The sequence below is a fragment of the Trematomus bernacchii genome, unplaced genomic scaffold (assembly GCF_902827165.1).
Source record: "Trematomus bernacchii unplaced genomic scaffold, fTreBer1.1, whole genome shotgun sequence".
NCBI classification, from domain to species: Eukaryota; Metazoa; Chordata; class Actinopteri; order Perciformes; family Nototheniidae; genus Trematomus; species Trematomus bernacchii.
The window spans coordinates 3,220,540-3,246,216 of record NW_022987828.1 but is presented as its reverse complement, the minus strand read 5'-3'; the positions used below and the strand labels follow the sequence as shown (position 1 = coordinate 3,246,216).

The 25,677-nt window shown below is 41.7% G+C and overlaps 2 protein-coding genes across 3 annotated transcripts in view; one reads left to right on the top strand and one right to left on the bottom strand.

Annotated features, from left to right (window-relative positions):
- Positions 1–25,677, bottom strand: part of macrod2 (mono-ADP ribosylhydrolase 2) — a 396,983-nt gene that overhangs the window by 308,494 nt on the left and 62,812 nt on the right. The window lies entirely within an intron of this gene.
- flrt3 (fibronectin leucine rich transmembrane 3) lies at positions 15,194–25,464 on the top strand. The gene is made up of 3 exons (XM_034152124.1): positions 15,194–15,435; positions 20,737–21,413; positions 22,292–25,464. The coding sequence occupies exon 3, from the start codon at positions 22,334–22,336 to the stop codon at positions 24,284–24,286; it is 1,953 nt and encodes a 650-aa protein (XP_034008015.1). The 5' UTR covers positions 15,194–15,435; positions 20,737–21,413; positions 22,292–22,333; the 3' UTR covers positions 24,287–25,464.

Genomic DNA, 25,677 nt, shown 5'->3' with positions numbered 1-25,677 from the left:
ATGTTTAAGGCCAGATTGTAATTTGTATTGCAACAGGAAGTTTGTTTTACATCCAATATGATCAGGCGATATGCAGTTCAGCTAAATGCAAGTAAACCACCTTCAATGTAAGTCCTTAACAGGTGTGAAAATGTGACATAAAAACGACTGGTGCTCCTTACCACAGTACTTAAATAAATGTGGCAGCGGGAACAACTGCAGCAGTAAAAGTGTAAGATTAGACTCCACACAGGTCTAACTGAAAAAAGATTCCAATACAACGAAGAGGAAATCTCAAGAATAAACCAAAGTAGTAATAGAACAAATCCACAAATGAATGGATACTTTGTTATATCAAACTGAATCTCCTAACCACTCTCAGTTCCACTATTTAGGGTATCATTTCAAAGTGCCTAAATCTGATAACGGAATTCAAGAGAAGCAGCTCTAAAATGAAATGTGAGTAGTTATTGTGGGTTCTGTACGGCACCTTCAATTTCCACTCTCATTGTGATAGCAACATGTTCCTAATGACCCAAGACTTAGTGAAAGGAAGAAAGGGTACTCCAAAAACAATCTGGTGGAGGAAGCGACACAGATTTGCCGTTTATGGTTGGCTTATGCTCGCACTAAACAGGCAAGTGTAGAAAGACAGCCTGGCTGCAGCCCTAATTGTCCCAAAAACATCTATGTGCAGACAAAGAGAGTTTGTTTTTTTGTCCAAATATAACGTTAACATTTTTCCATGACTCTAAATGTCAGGTTTACCATTATTCATCATCAGCCTGATTCGTTGTACATATAAAGGATTATATTTGTTCCCGAAAACATTTACAACAAATAACCTGCATAAATGGAGACTCATGTGATAAAATTACCCGTTACTGTTCAAGATAAGTTATCTATGCTAAATATGCTCGCTTTTTACATGCATGGTGTCATTATTTGGATCTTTGCAATACTATTATATTTAAAATATATAGTTCTTTGTATCGTGCCACATATTTAAATAAACCCAACTTTGTTTTTTAACAGTATGTAACTTAAAGAAACATGTTGGCCAAAGGGTTATTTTTATAAAAATGTCAAATACATAATAATGGTGCTACCACGGTAGTAAATAAGGGTAATTGTGTGGCACGCATGCATGGGCTGTCTCATCACCATGTTTTATGGGTCTTTGCTCAAGAGGATTAAAACTCCTTAAGAAGCTGGTATTAGAGTTTTACAGTCCAACAGCCAAAGACTTAATGCTTTAGGAAATGGGGACTGTTCCTAAAAAGAGCAACAGGGACTTCATAGGGGGCTAAAGACGGGGTAGGACTGAGCCTCAGCTAATGATGCTATGCAAGCACAAGTGTCCAAAGGAAAAAAGAGAAGGCCTGATGGCTGACTGAGCGAGAGCTGCACTGGGAAAAGGGGGATTAGACCCTTGTTTCAGAGAAATCCAACTTTGTGGGCCGAGGTGAAAGGAGTTAGAATAGTCACCCAAGCCTGCTCCCCCCTGCTTTGTCCTTAGAGACAATAGGCTTAGCTACTCTGATCCACAGCTCCCTGGTTCTGATCACAACCCATTACTAATGCACTGCCATTGCACTTAGGACAGCAATTTACTGATTGCCATCAATTTCAGATGTTGAGACAGCGCCTTGAGTCTTCCATTTTGCAGAGATTTGTCATGATCTGATTGGTGTGTGCGGGTCTCCACTTGAAATTGCAGACTGCTCCTGATCCACACAGATGAAAAAGCGCATACAGTAAGATGAGGAGAGGAGGAAAATAAATGAAGGTGGCTGAGGCCATTTCGTGTGGGGAATAAAATATATTGCACCACATTCCAACAGCTTTGGCTGCGGATTTAGATGAAATGCCCGATTTTAACGCTCTTGCTGGTGTGGAACCTCATGCAAATCTCAAAGCATGACCTCTGACCTGCAGACAATTGTGGGGCAGTACTTAGAGAGCGCTCCAAGAGATCCTCCCCAGGACTCCAATTAAGGGGTCTTCACATTACTATATACAACAGGCTAAATACCGGCCAAGGAATCTTAAGCTGCACTGCATGTGCCGAAATGCCTGATGGTGCCATGGCAAATACAGAGAGGTGATTAAGTAATGCAGCGAAAAGCACAGATAAAAGGATTGTAATGGTCAAAGAAGACAGGAAGAACATTGTTTATTAGCCGTGTGATGGTTTGAGTACATGACTACAGCACATTATAGTCCAAAGATTAAAGCTATGGGTGCCAATAAGTAAACAAGCATTGTTGGGGTTTTTTCCAGAGTGTTATCTTAACTGACCACTTTTTATGAGAGGTTTAACATTTGGCAGCTGCACTGCATTCTAATAAAAAGGATGCAGCAGTTCCGATAAAAAGCAGCCTGTTCTATGCATAATCCTGAGGCAGCGTGTGAAACATGCTGTAGTGTATGCACAGGCAGTAAAGCTGTAACAATACAAAAGATAAAGGACTGCATTTGTCCTTCTAGAAAATGCAAGCCATGGTCCCTATTATAATGGATGTTGCTTTCTGAGGAGTGATATATGAGGCTGGAAAAAAAAGCTTTTGAGGTTAAGTCTCTTAAAGCAATTATCAGCTGTATATTATCAGAAGTTGATGGCTGATGATGTTCAACTTTGGCACAAAACAGACTTTGAATCCAGCATTCCTGTTTAATATGTAATCAATGACCACAACTGTGTGCTACAGGTTTTACTAAGATTACTATATTTGCCCGAAAAGTTGAGTTTTTTTAGTAAATCCATTTCAACAGGAAATTACCATATGAGGCCATTAGGGTCGATACAGTGCGAGTGGAAGTAGAGTTGCTTATTGCATTTTCCTACAGCACCTTGTGAAGTAGTCTCTTAACTAAGCAGAACACTTCATTTGAAAGGTCACAGGTGCTCTATCAGACAGGGAGGGTCGCTTTCTCTGTAGCTGAGAAAATGCTCTGAGAGGCACTGCAAATGAGAGGGACCATATGAAAAATAGGCAGTGACACGTGGCTACATACAGCAAGAAATGCATAAAGATTTCACTTAAAGCTTGCCAAAGCACTTATCACCTGTCACTTTGACCGAGCATCTGCTTGCCAATCCATTTGAGTGCTCAGGTAAGTTGTGTGTGTGTGTCCACACTCCCATCTCATCACAGATGCATTGAAATTCAATCTCTTGCATGGAATCAATGGGTTTGAGGAGAATTACCTGAGCAGATTAGAGCTGGAGGCAGCTGGAGAGAGCTAACGTTTGATCATTCCAGCTTTTCCTGCTCTGTTTGTTTTCCCCGCACTTTAGCTAAATTAGTAATTACAGTCACACAGCCAATCTCACCATGGCCACCGTAAAGCCAAAGACACACCTGCAGAAGCGCTAAAAACAAACAGCTAGTTTAGTGGAGCACAAGCTCCGACAAGCTAATGAGATGTCTCGTTTCGATTTCCATGTGAATCCTGCTGGAATTAAAGCGGACGAACAACACAATCAAAAGTGTAAAATTGGAAAGTCTGGTGAACACTAAATGGTCCATCAGCAAAGTTAGGCTCGGAAGCTATCATGCAGAACCAGTTTCTTATAGCAAAAGCCATCATAGTGTAACAAATATTACGCTTGGAATTTTTTGTTTTAACATAATTAAATAACAAAGTTGTAAAGTACAGAGAACTCTCTTTTTTTTTTTACCAGCTTGGATCCTGAGCGGTGTAGCATATTGAATGTTGACAAATAGGCAATGGAAACTAACTTTGAAAGAGGATAAAAAAGAAGGATCCAGATGGAGGGAGACTTTAACCCACTGAGCCCCTTTCAGACGTGAAATGTGCAACAATGCTGGATGTTACAGTGCTGCAGTGCTCGTGTTATGTTTGGCATGCAAGAGGGAGCTCAGAAGCCCTTTTCTGTTCCCAATGTAGATGCAGCACTGACGGAGAGCAGCAACGAGTCGGAAAGGAATGATATCAAAGAAGAAGCGATTGCTCAGTTCTCTCACAGGCTGTACCAAGCACTGGATTTTTTAAAAGTATTTTGCGGTTGAGCTGTTAATGATCATCGATTATTGTCAGCACTGCAGACAGGAGGCCCGTCCCTCCTCACAACATAGGCAACTATGTACAGTCCCAATACATTTTCACATCAATTTCATACTTTATTAGTTATGACATGTATATAAGCATAGTTTATGCCTCTCTATATTTGCACACACTATAAGTAAAGTCCTAAAAACAGCTGGCATGAAGAAACTTGGTCAATGATTTAATTTAGTCTTTTTCCCTACACCACAAATGTGGGAAAAATCCTTTAATAAAACTTCTTTTTTTTTATGTACCTGATGTGAGGAGAGCTTCCTCACAATTTCTAATTGTCTCATTAACAGTATTTCATGGTTTATTAAACAGATTTAATTCCAACATGAGAAGAAATAAAAACGTTGTCACAGTGTTGTGTCGAGAAGGCAAAAGAAGCCATTTTAATAACTCTCTTTGTATGTGTATTAAACCGTGTGATTCAATTCAGTCTTGAGCTGTGTTAAAGTGGAAGGTCCTTTTAAGTCACACTGCTGACATCGCTTTTACAAAATTCTACTCAAGATCTTTTTTCAAACACGAAGCAGACATGTACTGTTTAATAACCAGCACATTAACGGAGGAAAGTGCATGTCTGAAAGGCAAATTAAGCTCAAATTGTTTTGTGTCGAGAAGCCACCGAGGTATGCATGTCGTCATTTTCTGTCATTTGCCCATGTTTACAAGGATTTGCAGACCAACACTGAGGAATCCTAAAATAGTTTAATGAAAAAGTGCATCCACTGGTGCTGTCATGTCCATTTTGGGGTACATCAGGGCATTTTCGGCAACAGCGCACTCCCCTGACAGATCCTCTGTCTCAGCTAACACCTCCTTTGGCACTGGGAGCTGCAGCTCAGGAGAAACCCAGACTGCTGTGTGATTCAATATGACTGAAAGAGCCCACTGGCAATGGGTAAATAGATGAGCCATTGGGCCTCTAAATTTATACTGTGACATGTTTCATTTTCCATAAGGTACCATTCAAATGACCAAAGAAATCCTGGCTTTGAAAAAGTAGACACATTTGTAAGCAAACAGCTTGGCAATTGCTCACTGGGTGAAACATAAACACAACTGGCTTCTGCTATTCTTCCTCTCATAACAGAGCTGACCATCATATTGGTCTCCAGACAACAATCAACAGCACAAGGATATCTCTGAGCGCTCGCTACTGTTGGACTGTGCTACACTGCTTTGATGCGTTTCATTCTCAGCATGTTAATGCCCTGTCCAAAGAGTATTGTGAAGCTGGACTTTTGCTAGACTAGCTAGGCCAGCTGAGGCTTCATGTCAATGCTGTTTGAGGTGACTCAGCCCGGTCACCAAGGAAACATGACTGAATGAACAAAGGCAGAGAGTTTGTTAAACATGGAGAGGGCAAGGTCAGCGGGCTATGTGATGTGGGTGGTAGTGGCGGCAATAAGAGGTGGAGGACGGAGGGGCAGACTGAATGCATGGAACTAATCAAAGATTTGTTTTGACTTGATAACCTTATGTTGCTAGTTAATATGAGCCTTTACAGGAAAACTTTATTTTGTCATAGTTTACTGACATCATGAGTAGAACAAGAAGGCTTTATGTGGCATGAACTGATGCTTGACACTTGTATCCCCACAGTCATACACAAGACTCACACTGACAAAAACAGACACAAAGCGTGGCTCAGGTAAACTGACGGCTGGATATGTGAGGAGCCTCAAATGCCTGTCAGACTATGTGAAAAATCACACACTGAGTCTCTATGGAAGACTCCATGTCACTGAATTCAGAGGAACCAGGCAGGGGTTCGGCTGCCATAGCCCCAATTATAACCCAGAAGATGACTGCACATCATACAGAGCGCTGTTACACTACAGTAAGGGGAAAAATGAATTATCTTCTATTGCTTCTGACACATTGAGCTTCAGATCTGACAAATGTTGTGATTGATCCCCGCCAACCCGCTGACAGATCTAGTGACAGAAAATAACTGTTTCTCACTGCACTTGCGCCTCTGCAGGAATAAGAATATCCTGCTGGCACAGGAAACAAAGTGAAAGCCTTTTGAAAAGCGAGTGAAACTCAGTAATGCCAGGCATTAATTACTTACTCAATAAAGTCTGGGATTACACTGGCCTTTCAATAAGAAAGTAAAGAGGGAATGCGCAGTCATATTCACACAGAATCAATTTTAACAATAGATCAGGAGATGAGTAATGGGCTGTTGAGTCTGTACAGCTAACTCCAAAGTGAGTATGCTCTTGTGGATCAACAGAGAGATAGTTAAAGAGGATTTCTCCAGGGAAAGCTAGATAATTCCCAATTGAGCCCATTTGCTCCCACCCACCCACACCCACATGCAAACACAGAGCAGACAAGACTGAGAATATTCATTAGGAGGATACTGTACTCTAATTAGGCAAGGTGGAAAGAACGAGCACAGGTGTGGGTTGCACCTGCTTGTTGGAAACCCATCATTCTCCATGTTGCAACCACACTGGGATGACGATAACACTCCTTTTCTGTGACTATGATGCCACTGATGCACATACCCATACTGCCACCGTCCCCACACCCTGCGTTCCTCTGCTCCTCCTACTGCACCTCTGAGGCGCTGCTGCAGGCGTGAAATTTGGCAGGTTGAGCAGCCATCCACACAAGGCAACAGACGGCACTCCATACACGGAGAAGACACCCTTTCTGCTTGACTGACAGATGCATTCCTGTAGGCTGGCTCCAACTCTTCAACTCAGACAGAAAGAAATGTACGAGGCAGAGTAACAGGGCCATATGTTAAAACACATGAGGCTTTTTTCCCCCATGAGCATGAGAGACATATTTTACTCCAGTAGTCTCCACTATCAACTTCACAAGCTGAGGCCCATTGTATTCTGGCAGCAGGAGACACTGCTGGGGATCGATATCATTCCACATCACACGCAGCTGTTAATGTGCTCACACTTTAAAGTCTACTGTCATTTTTACAAGAACTGTCCCGCTTACACACAATACAGCTTTTATAGCTACGGCTCCATTTTGAGGCATCACCTGTTGCCATGAAGTCAAATTGATGTCTGTTCATGTGACAGTAAATGAGTGTGTGTGGTGTGTGTTGGCGCTTGACTGTGAGTTAGTGAGAGCATGTGTTTTATCAGTTGCTGGCCCTTGTTTGAACGGAGCCGTGATGAAAGCCTAGATAAACACAAGGGAATGTCAACCAAGGACTTAAGTCAACAGAAAGAGCCTTGACTCTGCCAGGGATCCCTGTGAGAGAGGCACGCCCTCCGACACCACACCGGACTGTTACTCAACACAGCTCCTCTCCACCAGACCCCACCGGCAAGACAGAAATATACTCGACACAGGAACAATAATGTTCTCAGATACAGTCAAATACATGACCTGAGAGGAGAATGGGAGTTATGAGACTGAAAAGGGACGAAATAAAGAGTGTAAACACTGTACTATTACACTACTTAGGAAGGGAAACCATACTCGTAAAATGTTAAACCTTCCTTCCGTTTGAAAAACTGATGCAGGCAAGACATTCAAACGATGTATTTGAGATTGATTACAGCCTTGTATTATTGGACTGGTCATGTATTGTGAAAGCAGCAGAAGGGCAAATGGTAAAATAGTCAGGGCAAACTAGCCGTATTCAAGTGAGAGCAAGAGATTCACTTTTTTCCTCTTTGTCTGTATGTGTGGGAAGCCAGTGGAGTGGGCCTGAATCCCTATTGACTCAATGTGCTGAGACGTTTCCCCTTTTACCAATGCTAAAGTAGGCATGAGCACTAATCCTGAGGGGTTAAACGGAGCCTCCTCTGGGCTTTCCCCATCCTGAGAGAGCTGGGGGTGGTTGGTGCTGCAGCGCACACAGAACTTAAATGTTTTTGGCAGAAATGTGGCTCAACTTTTATAAAATACGCAGAGGAATTCCCGCTCAAAACTCACGATGCAACAGTGAAACCGTGTTAAAGCAATCCACGACGGGACATTTCAGTTTGAATTCAGGGGTTCTCATGGCAGACACTCAGGTGAAAAGCACGAATAAGAGAAATGCTGCTGAGGATGATAATTATATTGTAATGATCACAGTGTGGAAACTGGCTCACTTGAGCTGCAGAGACAGATATAAGAAGATATATAGAATTAAAGGCAAAACAATTCACAGGTCAAATAAAACACTGCAGTATATTAGAAAGTCTCCGAGTTGCAGGTTAAAGCAGTAAGAATATATTAACACAGATAAAAGAAAATACCTATGTATGCAGTTGTTCATCTTATTAGTCACAGTATATGAAAGAATATAAAGGACTGTGAAGCAGCCTTAGCCTGTGAAAAAATGCATTCCCCATGATAATAAAAAAAGATGTAGAAATGTGGATTGTAAACTGCTTAAAGGGGTATAGAAAGAATAGCTTTTGAAAATGATACAGTCACAGTGATGAATGTTTCTAAATAGGGAATGCTGGCATTTTCCACATTTACAGTGGCCTTTACAAAGAGAAGAATGCTTTTTGGAGAGCCTATTGCAATGCTATGCAGAAACTAGATGCAAGCAGCTACGGTTCAATCAACACGAGGACTGTTCCCCAACAACAGCCCGCCACAGACAGGGACCATTTCCATTTCAAATCGCAGCCATTTTCACACCAACACAGACAGCATCAGGAGCTGCCAAAGTCTGGCAGCTCCTGCCCCCAGTGTTGTCCCCTATTGCTGCATATACATTCACAACCATGTTATTGCCTGTGTGATTGATGTAGGTTGTAATGGCACTACTTCTATTTACCCAACACAGCTACCCATCTCCTCTATCGACGATTTGCTGGTTCACTTCCTCTACCTTTTAATGGTTGTCTTTGAAGGAGTTCTTAGTGGCCTGTGAAATGTCACAGCTTTGTCTATGGTTTGTTTGTGAAATTGGAGCAAATAAAAGTATATTTTAAGGGTAATGATCTGTAAGAAAAAGGCATTGCTCCTGAGCTAAGAGTCCTTACCCTTCAAATGTAACAAAACTATGTGTCACCTTTTAGCTTACTGTTGGCACAGACATACTGTACTTCACATAGTGGAGATTGTGAACATAATTCTGCAATAACAAGCAATACAAACTTGTATGAGTTATTACTGCCAACATATCATATAGATCATAAATATATCAACTGTGAATTGGGTTCTGGGGAACCTTTGCTTGTCCATTTTAGAACAAAATGGGAAAGTGTTAATGTGAACAGTTTTTAACAAAACAACTACAAAACTCCTCATTAAATTCATTATAATTTGAAATTACCCATTTGCAGTGATTGGGAGAAAACATGAGGTTTCTTGCATTGTTTTAATGACATTGATTAAAAATAACTGTGTCCCAAATTATTTTATGCAAATGTAGATGAAAGCAATTCAAGGTCCAGAATAAACAAACACTCCGAGTCTACCTGAATTATTTTCTCCCACCCTTCATCACTGCCAATGACACACACACACACACACACACACACACACACACACACACACACACACACACACACACACACACACACACACACACACACACACACACACACACACACACACACACACACACACACACACACACACACACACACACACACACACCACACACACACACACACACACACACACACACACACACACACACACACACACATCACACACACACACACACACACACACACACACACACACACACACACACACACACACACACACACACACACACACACACACACACACACACACACACACACACACACACACACACACACACACACACACACACACACACACACACACCACACACACACACACACACACACACACACACACACACACACACACACACACACACACACACACACACACACACACACACACACACACACATACACACACACACACACACACACACACACACACACCACACACACACACACACACACACACACAACACACACACACACACACACACACACACACTCACTCCTCCTCCTGCAGAAGGTTAACCTCACCCCAACAACAGACTGGGATAAAGAGGGCCTCCTCAAGTTACTCCTAGTTTAACCTAAAACATGTCATTCACAGCTCCACCACAAGCACCTTACACTCTGGCGCTAAAAGGTGGGCGGGCAGTCTGCGAACACTTCTTTCAGGAAAGTCATAAATGTCTCCTCGACTCTACCGGTGCTTTTATTCCCCCATCATCACTTTCTATAGGCTTCCTTTGAATGTGGATCCTGGATAAGGAGGAATAAGCAATCTGATATCCAAGTTACTCATGAGTGCTAAATAACTGGTTTCAGACGCTGAGACCTCCTTGTTGTTTGAAGGTGTTACCAGAAAACTCCTTCTGCTGAAGTTTAATGCCAATTAAGTGGCTCTGGTTCCCTAAGAGGCTTTCCACCACCACAATGAAAACATGTCAAGATAACTTCTCCCAGCTAACAGCAAAAGAATGCAAATTGAATTATATCACTCGAGACAACCACATGCAAGTGCGGAACTGGATAATGAGAATGTATTTTAGGCAAGTGATAGAAGATATATAGATATAGGTATATAGATTGAAAATATGAAAAATCTGTTATTACTTTTGTATTTTCTTAGTAGTTTGTCATCGTGTTCAGTCGTGGAAAAAAACTAAGTTGAGAAATCATTAAAAAATAAATAATCATTCTAAGACGTGACTCAAGAGAGTAAACAAAGTCATGCAGATCATAGAGAGAGAAAAGTCAGTTAGTGTTTGGCACAGATAAGTGAACACTTTGATCATGGTGATGGCAGCTATGTGTGACATCCCTTTTTAAGTATTCTACCATTTATTTACCCAAAATCCTGATGCCTATGAAGCGCATTTCCTGTGTGTGTTCAAATTAGGGCCATTACAGTCCTTGAGGTCTTCTACAATATAGCTTATCTTATCTAGAGCAACAAAAACATGGTTTGTTTCATTAGATAACATTAGCCCTGACTTCCTCTCCTTACAGCTGTAAACCCTGACTGACCCTTCATAAGACACTCAAACTTCCTATCTCACAGGACCAAAGCACTCAAATCACCCATATACTGAAGGAATGTGCTGATGAGTTTGGAAATCAGAAAGGTGCATGTTTGTCTTTTAAGGCTCTGTCGGTGCTTACACAAGCATAGAGTCCATTGTAAAGATAAATGCTACCATTTAACTAAGACTGGGGAAAAGATGCTAAGTTGGCTAATTACAGATTTAGTGCAGGAATAGTAAACCAGTTACAAAGCAAGAGAGAAGGGCTACAATTAGATACATTTGAGATGCTGGACTGTGAAAACACTGTATGCTAATTCTGTCTTTTATCTCCTTTATTGTGCTGATTAGCGCATTGGGGAGGGGGATGCTCAATCTAATCTGATCACAGAGCATTGTGTTTGGGGTCATTAACCTATGGGAGGTTCTAAGGTTGACAAGTCAGCTACTACCCCCCTCTATCTTTTTGATGGAACTCGCTCATCCCTCAGTTCCTCTGTCTCTACAAACAACACAACAGCAACCACAGAAACAGCCAAAGAAAACAAAAGACGCGGGGAAAAACAGCCGACAGGGCTATTTGCATGGCTTGTCATTCTTCAACAAACACAAGGCCCAAGCTGACCACTGGCCCCTAGACTTGCCTAAGCAGCAGGATGTCGGCCTCTTTAGTCTCAGTTTTTGTTGTTGTTGTTGACGCCAGTCTTTTTCATGGGCAACATCCTTTTCTCAAAAGATAAAGTGGTCATCACATCACTGAATATCTGGGATTTGCATCAGAAGAGACTAGTATCTTACTGCAGAGCAACCATGCCCCACCGCTCTACTGACTTCTGCATTTATATGCATAAAGATCCAACAAGCTCTATCATTAGGTGTTTTCTCTTGCATTCCAGCATTTCCATCTGTTCGAACCCACACTAATGAAATCCAACATCCGTCTACATATTTATCCATTTCCTGATTTATATATTTTTTTTCTCCATAAACCCTCTTTCTATCCCTGTCACACACATTACACCCTCTGTAAATCAAAAATGTGAAGTTTCCAGCATAACCAACAGCACCTCTCATCCACAAATCCTAGTTAAACTGTTGTGATACTGAAAAGCTGCCTGTCAGGATGGCGGAGCAGAGATGAAAGGCCTACAGCAAAGATCTCTGCTGATTGCCTGTAGAGGATGAATATGCAAATAAAGCAGAAGGTAAATGAAAAACAAAGCGGGAGTTTTTGGCAGCAGCCTTTTTACATGTTCCCCTTTATTTGGCATTGGTTAAGAACACGGAAAGTCTATCAATAATGAATGGCAGTCAGAGCAAGGAAGCAGACATGAGGGGAAATCAGTCTCCTTTTTTCCCCTGCGAGCCCCTGAGCGGTTTTGGGGCCTATTGTATTTCACACAAGCTTTTCAGTGAGCACGCATTAAGCTTAAGTGACAGATAAACGGAAAGTTGAGGGAGATAAAATAATATCCATAACACCTAGCCTACATTACATACCAATCAGAATAGGTATGCTAGTTTGCAGGCAGTCCATAAAGTAGGACACCACAGCCTGCCAACTGCAAGCTCTATCTATTGACCACAGCAAGAGCAAAAAAAGTAAATCAATTATCTGGTCGAATGTCTGTCATGAGAGACAAAAACTGGGATCAGGACAGTCTGATATAAAACAAGACCAAGTGCACACTCAACAGTTGTTTTGTTGCCACCAGAGCCAGAAGGCACTTTAGACAGCACTTAGCAAAATCAAGTGGCTTAATATATTTAGCTATCTCTGCACACACACACAACTGAGTAGGAAACAACCTGTCTGTTGTCTAAACAGGGTGAAATTGGCCAGAGAGCATCCTTGGGAAAGGAGAACACCCATCCCCTTGAACAAAAGATGAACAGGGCAACAGATTTCCCTGGTCTTGAGATAACAGAAACCCAACACCCTCGTCCTCCAGTGGGGCTCTTTGTACGTCTGAGAGAGGGTCAATCGGCAGCCGCTGACAGATGTGTCTGCAGTCGATTTAGGAGAGGAAGGCATGGCGAGGTCAGGCATAGGTTTCCCTGCTCTGTCCCCCTCGAGGGAAGACAAGGATCAAGTCAGGATGTCCGAGACTGACCTTTTCTCACCTCGCAGCATTTGGTATAAAACACCTGGACTCAAAAGATATAGTTAAGCTCATTAACAAAGTAGCAAAACATTAAGCCTCAGTAGAAACTTTGCAGCACAATTTCAATGTTATTTCAAACAAATGTGCCTCCAAATGAACAGCATACAAGCAGACTATTTATATTTGTTTACAAATCCACTTGTGTTTCAAACAAAAGTGAGAGCCACTCCAGTTGGAAAGCAAACAAATGTGAAAAACGCCACCGGAGGTCTAGTTTTGGCAGATGCTCCAAGCTTAAGTACATGCCCGTTCAATTAGGTACTCAAGTTAAGATGGCAATCATGGTTTAACCGTGTGGTGAGGCTGAAGTTGAAGTAGCTTTGCCCTAGCAAACAACTGGGCATGAGATGTCAGCGGTGTCAGACACTTACACACTCAATTTAGTGTAGTATGCACAATCCTAATGAGGCAATAACCATTGGCTGGAGTGGAGGTCCACATCAGCTCATGGGCAAAAAACAAGAGTAAAATACCACTATAAACGGGTTTTCATTATGGTTGTATGTCAGGAAGTCACATTTATATTTGGCATTTTATTTAAAGAGTCTGTCTTTACAAAAAAAAAGAATTGTTGTTTACTATTTCTGTTTAGGGCTATACAGAACGAATAAATAACACCTCTCTAACATACCAGTTTGTTTAATGAAAATGAATGCAGACCCTCCAGTCATTAGCAGCTAAATAGCATAATAGGTTTGAGGTAATTAAGAAAAGGTAGTATTGAAGTGTATGACAAGTAAGAGAAGAGACATCACATTACTAAGACAGCAACACGCCGATCTGATCACTGACCCACTGTCATCGACAGGAAGTTGATATATTTACCAACAGAAACAGAGCTGCTTTAGCGCGGCTCAATGCACCGAGCTGTAATGTCTGCCCTGTCAGGTAGCCGGGGGGGAGACACTGGAGATGACGCAGGGCAGGAGAGAGTGTCGGCTGGGTCAGATCTGATGTACAACCCTTTGACTAACAGGGTGACTCACTGCCGCTTTGGGCCTTCAGGCCACTGTTTGGCTTTATTTAAACATTGAAACCAAAGAGGGTCAAACAGCCAGCACGAGGGGCAAAAGGCAAAATGGTTCAGGTATGTCTTAGCAAACACATTCCCATCCTCTATCGAGTAGCATAACACAAATAGTTACGCCACATGCACACATAAGCATATGCAGCATCAAACCTTGTATCAAATGTCCCCCTCTGTGGGACTAATAAAGGTATTCTGATAAATTAGGAATCTGCACAATTCTTGCTTTTAATTATTCTGGTTTAGTGTGACAACATCATCAATTATTGATAACGTGTCAAAGCCTCTTCTTATTATTTGTTTTAAATAGCTAGTCTGATATTGGCTTCACACAGTAAAAGGCACATGTTTTAAAAGGGTTTTAGATGTATTTTATAGAATTATTACACTTGCTAGGGCAAAATACAGGTTGATCATTATAAAACATTTATTTTCTTCTTTGACAAAAGACATTTACTCAATTTAAATATAAAAAGCAACACCTGGGATAATTCAACTGACAAATCATAACAACGGTAATGAAGCCCCTGATGAAAAAAAGCTAATCATGAATTATCCTGACACATCTCAAACAAATGTGGAACAATCATTTAACTAGAGCTAACAAAACCACATGTTGCCTAAAATAAAACACTACAATAGCTTGAATCTCATTGTCACCAACATGAGGACACATACTGTATATTTCTGACAGTTCACATTGCTTTCCAACCAGTGACTATTCACTCTTCTTATGTGCACACATCTGACAGGGATGTGAGTGCCTTTCCCCTTTCCTCCACTCCCCCTAGTGTATCCATCCAACACTGCATTTTCCTCTCGTGCATCTCCCAAACAGAGAGAGAGAGGGGGGACAGAGAGAGTGAGAAAGACAGGCCCCGCCTCCAGATGACATCAGTGCTCTATTGAAGCTAGAGGCAAGCACAACTCCACATTTGTGTGGAGATCTACCCGTGCACCTACGTCCTTGCACAGCCTACAGATTGTGTATGTGTGTGGGGAGCACCAGTAAACAGAACAGTGCTGCTAAAGATAAACTCCAAATAGCTCTAGCCTTGTGAGTGAGAGGGGCTTTTTTGGATTTGAATTTAAATCCTCCTGGATTGGATTATATTTTTTTCCCCCGTTGTGAACCCCAATTTAAGAGGATACCTGTTACGTTCCAAGTTCCCTTTTTTTGGTTGATTATAGAGGTAAGTGTGTTTTGCTGGTACAATCCTGTTGGGAATGCATCCTTTTCATCTTTTTGGATCTTCTTTCTGGCAGATGGAATTCAAAGTCATGCGGGATCCTAAGGAGTTGCTTGTCTCTTTATTAGTTATCCCCCTCTTCTTTCTTTCTTTTCCTTTTGAATACTCGGTCATGGAGAAACATGATTTGGTTTCTGTGATGGGGTTGTGATAGAGGCGAAGCAACGCTTTAAGCGATAATAGAATCGTCACATTTCTTCCAAACAACCAAATTGAGCCCTAGTTTACGCACTGCGAGTCATTCTGCTCAATATGGCAGATGAAATCTGACTTGGACAGATTCATCCGTCTCGTCATCTCAAGTCCCTCTCATGTCTGCAACTTGCTGCTCCGACCCTGTGCTGCTTCCCTCTTTATTCTAGCAGAGCCCGCAAACACAAACAGAACATCTCTGTTTCTGCTCTCCCGTGTTTCCACTCTGCCTGTACAGATGCTTTTCTTGTTTCGACACGCTACATTTCTAGATCACATCCACACTCCGCCTCAGTACATTGGTCACAACATGTAAAAAGCACTTTAAAAAGAGCAACAGCGGCGTCTAAAATATTTCATTTCCAGCTTAGAATTTCCCCAAACAAGTGGGGGAAATAAAGAGTGGCGAATACGCAAACTTGATAGGATTAGCGGGGCTGTGTGATCTAGTCTCAGCGCTGCAGCTCGAGCAGACTCCCCGGCGTGAATCTGAAATTGCGGTGCAGATCCCGCGGAGTCAGACATGAAGGGGCAGCTGCAGAAAGTCCGCTAAATGCGTCTCCAGCGCCACTGTCTAACACTCGGAACACCCCTTTTATTCATTAAAATATACTGCTTTAAATTGCAACTAGTCTGAATATAATGGGCACGTCCCCTTAAAAAGAACATTAAAACGTTATGAGAGCTTATTTTGTAGGGACGTTAAAGTCCCCTAAAATGTTCCATAGGCAGCAATTTGTACACAAGCAACGGCTCATTTAACGCACATAACATACTGTAACGTTAACAATGCCGCAAAACACATAGGCCTACCTGACTGCCGTAATAATAGCACCCAGAAATGCACGCAATTGAATACATCCTGCTCATATGGCCGACTAACATTCTAATTTTAAACTATATCATAATGACTCAAATACACTGTACATATGAACTTGATATTTATACCATCAGGCCAATGCATGCAATACTCGTCTTCAATTCTCATGCACTGTATTTAAGATGGATGTTTTAGTCAACTCCAGGGCAGTAGCAGTTTTGAAATCCAATTTAACATAACCTTTTGAGATGATAAGGGCAGCCATGCTTTACACATAGCCTATATATAAATGCAAACTTGACTTCAATTATCAGGCAATGTAACTGTAGCTCTTTGTTGTCAGGGTGTTTGAGAGACAAAGGAATAAATAGCCTGTTAAACATAGTAGACATGAGGACAGACCCAATTGTCTATACCGCCTGAGGCAAAAGTCCCCAGTCAATTGCTTTCAGAGGGAATTCACATTGCAGATTAACAACTAACCAGGTCACTACAGACAGAGTCTTCTATTGCCTCAAAAGTTAAATCATAAAATATGAATGACTGTGTTAGGGAAGAGAGTGATAAAAAAGACTTTGAGAACTACCCAGACATATTTCAGATTTGACACTGTACTCTGAGGAGGCCTTCAGATCTATTCATAATTTATTTATCCACTGAGCAGTGCTTTTTACCAAATATTCCAAACTTTAAGTGTCAAATTGTTTTACATTGTTAAATGGGGGATTAAAGTAAAGGTATAAACATTGCTGCAAAGCATAAACACTGCAGGGAAAATCTTTTCCAGCGCTATGACTCAGGAAAAACCGTAGATGGGCCAGAAGGGAGGTTAACAAATCTGTGTATTGTAGGTAGGTGTCTGGCCTGTGCTGAGATGGGCTCCTGTGAGCATCTAAACATGAGTATTCAGTGTTTTGGTGTTTGCCTGTCACATACAGACACACACACACACACACACACATATCATCTTGCAGTGCCTACCACCCCCATGTGGGGAAAAACCACTGCAGCTGCTACAGATCTCTCCTTTCAGCCTGTTACAAAAGAGAGACCCCCGTCCGTCCCAGGCCTCTATGTGCCCCTAATGGACCGGCAAAAGTATCATCTGGTCCACCCATCTAAAGACAGCACCAGGAGGCCACATACCAAATCTGTGAAGCTATCACAAATTTGAGCCCATTTTCTCTTCGCCTGAAAGGTGTCTTGTGAATTCAGATCTGATCATGAATGTTCCATTGTGTCTCGGCACCACAGCAGGCTGCTGCCTGGTGTCCTGACATGCAGCTTACTAATATGTAAATCAAAGGGAAGACATGGCACAAAAACAATAAAAACTAAATGTTCCTTCAGCAGAAAATCATGAAATAAACTATTTTATATGACAAAATACAATTGGAAACTTCATTTTGCTTTCATATTAAGATAGCTTCAGCAGCCAGAATACAAATGTTTATTTGCATAATAACACAACCATAACAAATTATGTTTTCTAGTTTGAATTGCGTGTCCTTAAAATCAAAACAACTTGCCAAATCACATCACAAAAACAACATATTTTAAGACCAAAATCTGAAAATAAATGTACACCCAAAATAACAATTTTGTGAGCAATCAATCATAATTCAAAACTATATTATGAATTAGAATAAATAATCAACAGCAGATACAAACAACATTGATTTCCCAATGGAGGGCTCCACTGTGGTTCAAAATTAATTCCAGGGCTCATGAATAATTTAACAGTCAGCCATTACTACTTCTACAGCACTTTCCCCCCTAAATGCAGCCAGTGTAATATTATTCTGTATTTTACTAAAGTCATTATAATCAGCAATACTTTTGACAGGCATGAAATTGTTTCTATTTGAGGTCTTCCAAAGCCTTTCTTGTGCAGTGTATGACTAGGGGGCACAAAGTCTCGGGCTCTGTTATTGCAGACTGATGTGCATTTATGCGTGTTGAGCTCACAATGGCTATCAGTGTCCAGCTTTGTGTGAGCCTCCCACGCTCTTCACTGAAAGGTAACTAGCTGTACACACAATTTTACCAGGATGCTCAATTTAACTTTGCCAGTTCAGATTAAATGAAGCAGAAGCCACTTTGACTGCTGGAGAAATCTCCTGTCGGCCGGCAGAGCTTATTAGAACGATGGAGAAAGACATCCATCACTAAAAATGTTTAACTCAGCCTCCATTGCCCTCAAAATGATTTGTGTGCACATTTGAACGTGTGTGAGAGCCCGTACATGCGTGTGGGTGTACGTTATTAGTAAATGCAAGAGAAAAGGCTTGCAAAGTGAACTGTGTAAAGGAGAGGCATTTCTAAATTGCCTGAATAAACTGCTTTAATACCTCTGTTGAGGTTACAAGGTCCACATGCTTGCCTTGTAGTGAACAAAAGAGAGGGGCCACTCTCCTGAAATCCGATGAGCGTAAAAAAAGGGAAGGGGGAAGAAACAGCCCATCAGCTAGGCCCGACTGCCCCTCGTAAAGTAAGCATGATGTGCTTGTTTCAAAGCAGACGTCTAATAAATCACCCACAGTTTAACGATGATACAGTATGCTACAGTTCTTTTGTAGCTCTTTCTGACTATATTTACACTAGATAATAACCACGTCCCTTGCCCTTTGTACTGGACACTGAGACAGATTCTGTTTTCTCAGCAGGTAACAGAATTGTAGTGGCCAAAGTTTAACTAACTGAACATGATGTGCAATATAATAGCTATTTATTCAGGGAATCATCCTGTATCTCAACCCTACATGCCTATTATTCCAAGTGCAGATAGTTCCTGCTGGTCTCCATTGATAAGAAAGAATTGCATTTATAATTACTTTCTTTTATGTAATGCTAAGAATTCAAGGATTCATATGAAGACTACATACTTAACATTATTCAGAGGATGGGGAACTTTACAAAATGAGGTGAAAAGGGCTATTTAAAATTGAAATAGCTTGACTAAGTGCTACATTAAAAGTTCATTCCAGCAGACAGACATCACATATCCTTCTATCACCCCGCCATTTGCTAAACTCCATTACTGAATTTCATCTCTTCCCCCCCCCCCCCCCCCCAGTCAGACTCCTTTATTTCAGAAGTCAGTAGAGGTCACATCTGGTGCTTTTCCCTCAGACTCTAATCTAACTAATGTAATACTGGACTAAGGGGCCGTGTTTAGATGGAACAGAAGGAAGGGGGGCATTATTATTATTACACAGCATCTCAGGAGTTGTAATCGAGTTTCAAGCCTCTCAATTTCCTAATCTTCTCCTTGTCATGGGCTACAACTGTTAAACGGCCGGGCCCCTTGTTCCTAATTTACCTTTACATGTTTTACAGCAAACAGTGGCAGCCAGGGGGTCACATGAATGGTCACACGACATAAAGGGACGCAGAGCTATTGTGTTCTAAGAGGAAACATAACATTTTCTTTAGCAAAGGAAATTCTATTTTTACTAATAGAAACAACATTCTTAGAGGGTGGGGTGAGGCAAAGGGGTCACATGGAGGAGCTAGGAGGACAGGGATAAATGTGCTCTTCTCCATACAACATTTAAATGAGCCTCATTTGTCATGTGTGCTTTTAACAATGCAAGTCATTCAGTGAGCTCTGACTAGATCCGTTTTTCCCCTTATTTGTGGAATCTGACTGGCAATGACTACCTTTTTTTTAATTTCAGGACTAGTTCTCTTCTTAAACACCAAAAGTTCAGCCTTAGATTGAACAGGACTGAGAATGGCACAGGGACTCCACCCTGAGCCATTGTGTTGGGGTCTAGATCAATGTTGTCTTTCGTATGCATAGACGTTCTATTCTTGAATCTCCATAAAAAAAGAAATGTACTCAAAGTAAAGGGCTGTAAAAAGGTCAAATGGCTAAATTATAGGCCAGAAGAAAGGGTATTTTAAATTCACAATATGAGTGAGGTCAGAGTTCAGCATCAAACACAATCCTTATCTCTCTTCTCTCAGCATCAACACCTGGTTCACTTAAGGTTTCATATGAAAAGCAATGACTGTCATGAGTGCTTAAAATGTACAGGGGCATAGAGAGTAATGTATCAGATCAAAAGAATAAAATAATGAGAAAATAAGGTATAACTAACACAAATCTGTTAAATAAATGCATTTGATCAAAACTTGAAAGATTACACTTATTGCATGATCGTCAAATCCTTATTGTGTACTGATTGAATGTGGACACTAAATATGTTTGTCTCTGATTTTTTCAGAACATCACCCAGGTGTGAGGAGGGCACAGTATAAGACAAGCTGCAGATGCGTGAGGGAGGCTGGGCCCAGGAGGAAAGGGGAACATTGGCTATCTCCTTCAGAAAAAGGGACCATAGCCCTGGATTAATGCGTATACAGGCTCGGCAAGGGAGCAGAGGATTCTGGGTTACCTGAAGACCTGGAGTACACAAGTGAAAAGGCCTGTATTGAGCCTGTGGCACAGAGGATTGGCATGGCTCAGACCAGCTTTGGGTCAACTCATCATGCCTGTTGGGCTTGATTGCAGAAAGGAGCCTGTGCTGAAGCTCACTCCTTCTAACACCCGGAGCATTTTACTACACTCAAAAAATCTCCTTTGCAGTTATGGCTGTTGAGCTCAACACCCATTAGGATTTTTAATATTACCTGAGAGCGCATGTTTTGTCAGTAAGAAGGGATGCTTTTTCTACAGGCTTATCTGCCATGGTAAAGGCATTGAAAGCATGAGCCTCTGACTACACAGAGGAGGTCATCGTCCAAACAAGGATCAGCTCAGCAAACACTGACCTGGTCAGGATATCACCAGAAACCCCTTTGGACAAACATTTCCTTTCAGATAGGATAAGAGCAAATTCAAGAGGAAAGCTTGATTGGATTTTTGTTGGCTGGAAAGGATTTACCCCATCGTATAAATCAGGTATGACAAATACGGATGGCTTTGCTTCTTTTCACTTCACTGACCAGGCCACCATTTGTTATGAGACGTGCAGGAAGAGAGGTCATGGCAGGAGTGCATAATTAAAGCAATAAATCAGTTTGAGCCTAATTAAAAAAGGAACTACACATTGATAGTGAAAAAAGAGACAGACAACCAATTGGCACCTTCTGCCTTTCACCAGTTTTTTCATTTCCAGGCTATGAATTCTGTTTGTTTCATTTTTATTTTTTTGTTAATTTAAACTCATAAAATAACACAATTACAATAAAAAAACATTAACATAGCACTGTGGAATGTTAGATGAAGCTTCCAAGTGTTATGTTTTGGCCTCTGAAAATAGTAAAATAAAAAACTGTCTCTCTTGGATCTTAACATGCTAAAAACGTTTTTCAAACCACTTTTCTGTTAGGAGAGATATCTCTTCCCTACCTTGTTAGCGGCAAATTAAACCTGAGAATTTAAATGGCAAAAATAATGGTCAGGTCCAACAAGCCGAGGCACAGAGATTGAATTCACAAAGTTCAGAAGTTAAAACATTTCTTTGATAGAAGTTTTGTTTCTAATGCAGGTAACTTTTTTTTTACTTCTTATCTTCTTATGAGATGGACAGACAGACAGATCTGAAGAAAACTGTTTATTAAAGGGAAAAAAAGAAATTGTATTGTTGCTCTCTGGCAATCCTAATGAGCAATTCATAAACATTTAATAGGAGGATTTCAAACTGATTTTTTCAGCAGTTATTTAATCTAGAAAGTGCTGCGGGCAGCATTTCAAACACCCGGCATTTATGAGAACAGGAATTTGGCTCTCCTTTAAAGGCCTTGTGTATTAAATGTACCCTTGTGTCTTCTCCCCAGGGGCCCTTGAGTGATTAGACTGCCAGGCAACACAGCTTCAAGATGGTGCCTCAATGCAAGGCCTTTATCCTCTTCATCATCAGGGTCGGGCTGCTGCTGGGTCTTGCTAACCCCCTGGTGACCTCCACCTCGTGTCCCTCAGCCTGCCGCTGCGATGGGACCTTTGTCTACTGCAATGACCGTGGCCTGACTTCCATCCCAACTGGTATGCCCAAGGATGCTACAGTGCTCTTCCTCCAAAACAATCGCATCAAGAGTTCGGGCATTCCTGCAGAGCTCCGCACGCTGACAAATGTGGAGAAGATTTACCTTTACGGCAACAATCTGGATGAGTTCCCCACTAACCTTCCTCTTGGGTTAAAAGAGCTCCACCTTCAGGAGAATAATGTTCGGATGATTACCCATTCCACTTTAGCTCAAATTCCCTACATTGAGGAACTACACCTGGATGATAACTCGGTATCTGCAGTCAGCATTGAGGACGGGGCCTTCAGGGACAGTAGTTACCTCAGACTGCTTTTTCTCTCAAGAAACCACCTGAGCACCATCCCTTCAGGCCTACCCATGAGCATTGAGGAGCTGCGCTTTGATGACAACCGCATCTCCTCCATCTCAGAGCAGTCGTTGCAAGATCTCATCAACCTAAAGCGACTAATCCTGGATGGTAACTTGCTCAACAACCGTGGGATTGGGGAGATGGCTCTGATCAACCTGGTCAATCTGACCGAGCTCTCGCTAATGAGGAACTCCTTGACATCGCCCCCAGCCAACTTGCCAGGCAACAGTTTGGAGAAGCTGCAGCTACAAGATAATCACATTAATCGGGTCCCGCCTGGGGCTTTTGCCTTCCTTAGGCAGTTGTATCGCCTGGACCTGTCTGGCAACAACCTGAGCAGCCTCCCACAGGGTGTTTTTGAAGATCTGGACAATCTCACACAGCTCCTGCTACGCAACAACCCCTGGCAATGCACTTGCAGGATGAAATGGGTGCGTGACTGGCTGCGATCATTGCCATCTAAGGTGAATGTACGTGGCTTTATGTGCCAGGGTCCAGATAAGGTCAAAGGCATGGCAATTAAAGACCTAACTACAGAACAGTTTGACTGCTCCGATTCAGAAATCATTCACACCTATGAGACAAGCACAGTCTCCAACACTCTACGTCCCACACAGCCTCAGTGGCCCTCGTTTGTGACTAAAAGGCCTCTAGTAAGAAGACCCGACCCTGGTAAGAATTACCACAGCACTACCACTTCTTTGGGCAGAAAGATCATCACCATCAGTGTGAAGTCAAGTAGTGCAGAGGCAATACACATATCATGGAGAGTGTCGCAGCCCATGACCGCCCTACGGCTCAGCTGGCTGAAGCTGGGACACAGTCCTGCCTTTGGCTCCATCACTGAGACCATTGTGCAGGGGGAAAGGAAGGAGTACCTGCTCACGGCACTGGAGCCAGAGTCTTCCTATAGGATATGTATGGTTCCCATGGAGACCAGCAACATTTACCTGTCAGATGAGACACCAGTTTGCATCGAGACAGAGACTGGTTCTCACAAATCATACAACCCGACTACAACTTTAAACAGAGAGCAGGAGAAAGAGCCTTACAAAAATTCCAGTCTGCCTTTGGCTGCTATCATTGGAGGGGCTGTGGCTCTTTTGGCAATAATCATGTTGGCACTGGTGTGTTGGTATGTCCACAGGAACGGTTCGCTTTTTTCCAGGAATTGCACCTACAACAAAGGCCGTCGGAGAAAGGATGACTATGCTGAGGCTGGCACTAAGAAGGACAACTCCATCCTTGAAATACGAGAGACTTCTTTTCAAATGATACCTATAAATCACCTTCCTGTGTCCAAGGAGGAGTTTGTGATACACACGATTTTCCCGCCTAATGGCCTGACATTATACAAAAGCCCACATAACGAGAACAGTATTAACAACAGGAGCTACAGAGACAGTGGAATACCAGATTCAGACCATTCCCATTCATGATATTGCGCATGGCCATTCATGATGAGTGCGTGACATAAACAGAGTGGCAAGACTTTTACAAAACACTGGATCTATAAGACTAAGGAAGCAATGTTCTGTACATTTGCCATATAATTTATATTTAAGGACATTTTATGAGGACGAAGAAAGTTCCAGTTGCAGGCAATCACTGAACCATCAGTGGGTATTGTAACTAACTGCAATTCTATATTTTAGGAATTTGTAGTAATTTGTACTGTATTTCCTTTGCTTAAGGTTATTGACCAACTAAAAGAAACTCTGTGTTCTACTGAGATATGATGACTTGTCAACTGTGAAAGTGGGTTTTCATTGCTGTGTTGAACAATCAGACCTTAGAAAACCTTGTAGTATAAGCACAGGTCATTCTTTTAACTTTGTGGCTGTCTGAAAAACAAAAAGGCAAAAAAATGACATAAAGTAAACTAAGGCACAGCTGATCAACTAGTTTGCAAAGCAGGCATGTTGCCCTCGAAAAGAATGAGCAGTCAGTAGCTGTCTCCACATGATAAGGACCAAGAGTCCTGCTCTAGTATTCACCTGGTATGGATAACAAATAACTAAAGATGAGGTGCCATGCTTTATTTCTCTGCTTTGTTCAGTGTGTGATTTTTCTTTCTGTTTAGCAAGAAGAGGAAACACAGCAAAGCAACCCAAGCAGGGTCCAGTGTTTCTGATAGGATTGTAGACCACAGCACAGGTCAGAAAAAGCACACAGACCTTAAGGAGCTCTCTGCTTCTCAAAACAAGTAGACTGGACAGACTGAAACAGAGGACCCCCCACCATCTCTATTTGTACAAGCCAACAATGGCCAAACGACAATGGCGGCATTCTTTAGTACCATGTACCATACGTCATTCTAGTCACCAGGCCGAAAAGAGAAAACATGTTCGATTTCATTAGAATTACAACCGTGTCAGCAACTCCTTGTTATGAGTATTATTTTGTATTGTTTTCCAAATGAACACACTATTATGTTACCACAATTTGAAGTTAACTGTTCTTAACAATTGAAAACCAAAGTGCATTGTATGCCCTTTGGCCAGTCTTGTATGTGCCTTGATCCAATGCTTATTGTATTTAGCTTTTTAAGAAACCAGTGACTTTTTTTCATACACACTTGAATATGAAAAATATTGGTCATATTACAGAATAAAAGTGGACAAAAATAACCTTGGTCTTCCTTATCTTGAGTACAACAAACCCCATTTGAAATCCTACTTTTTTTATTCTGTTCAATTACTATTATCCCATAATGCTTTGCTGTGATTGCTCAATCCTTTTTTTTCTACTCAAGATAATTTTATCTTTGTACAAATGTGAATTGCCCTGGAGTAAAGTAGAAGGCTACAGGGGACCGGTTTCATTCACT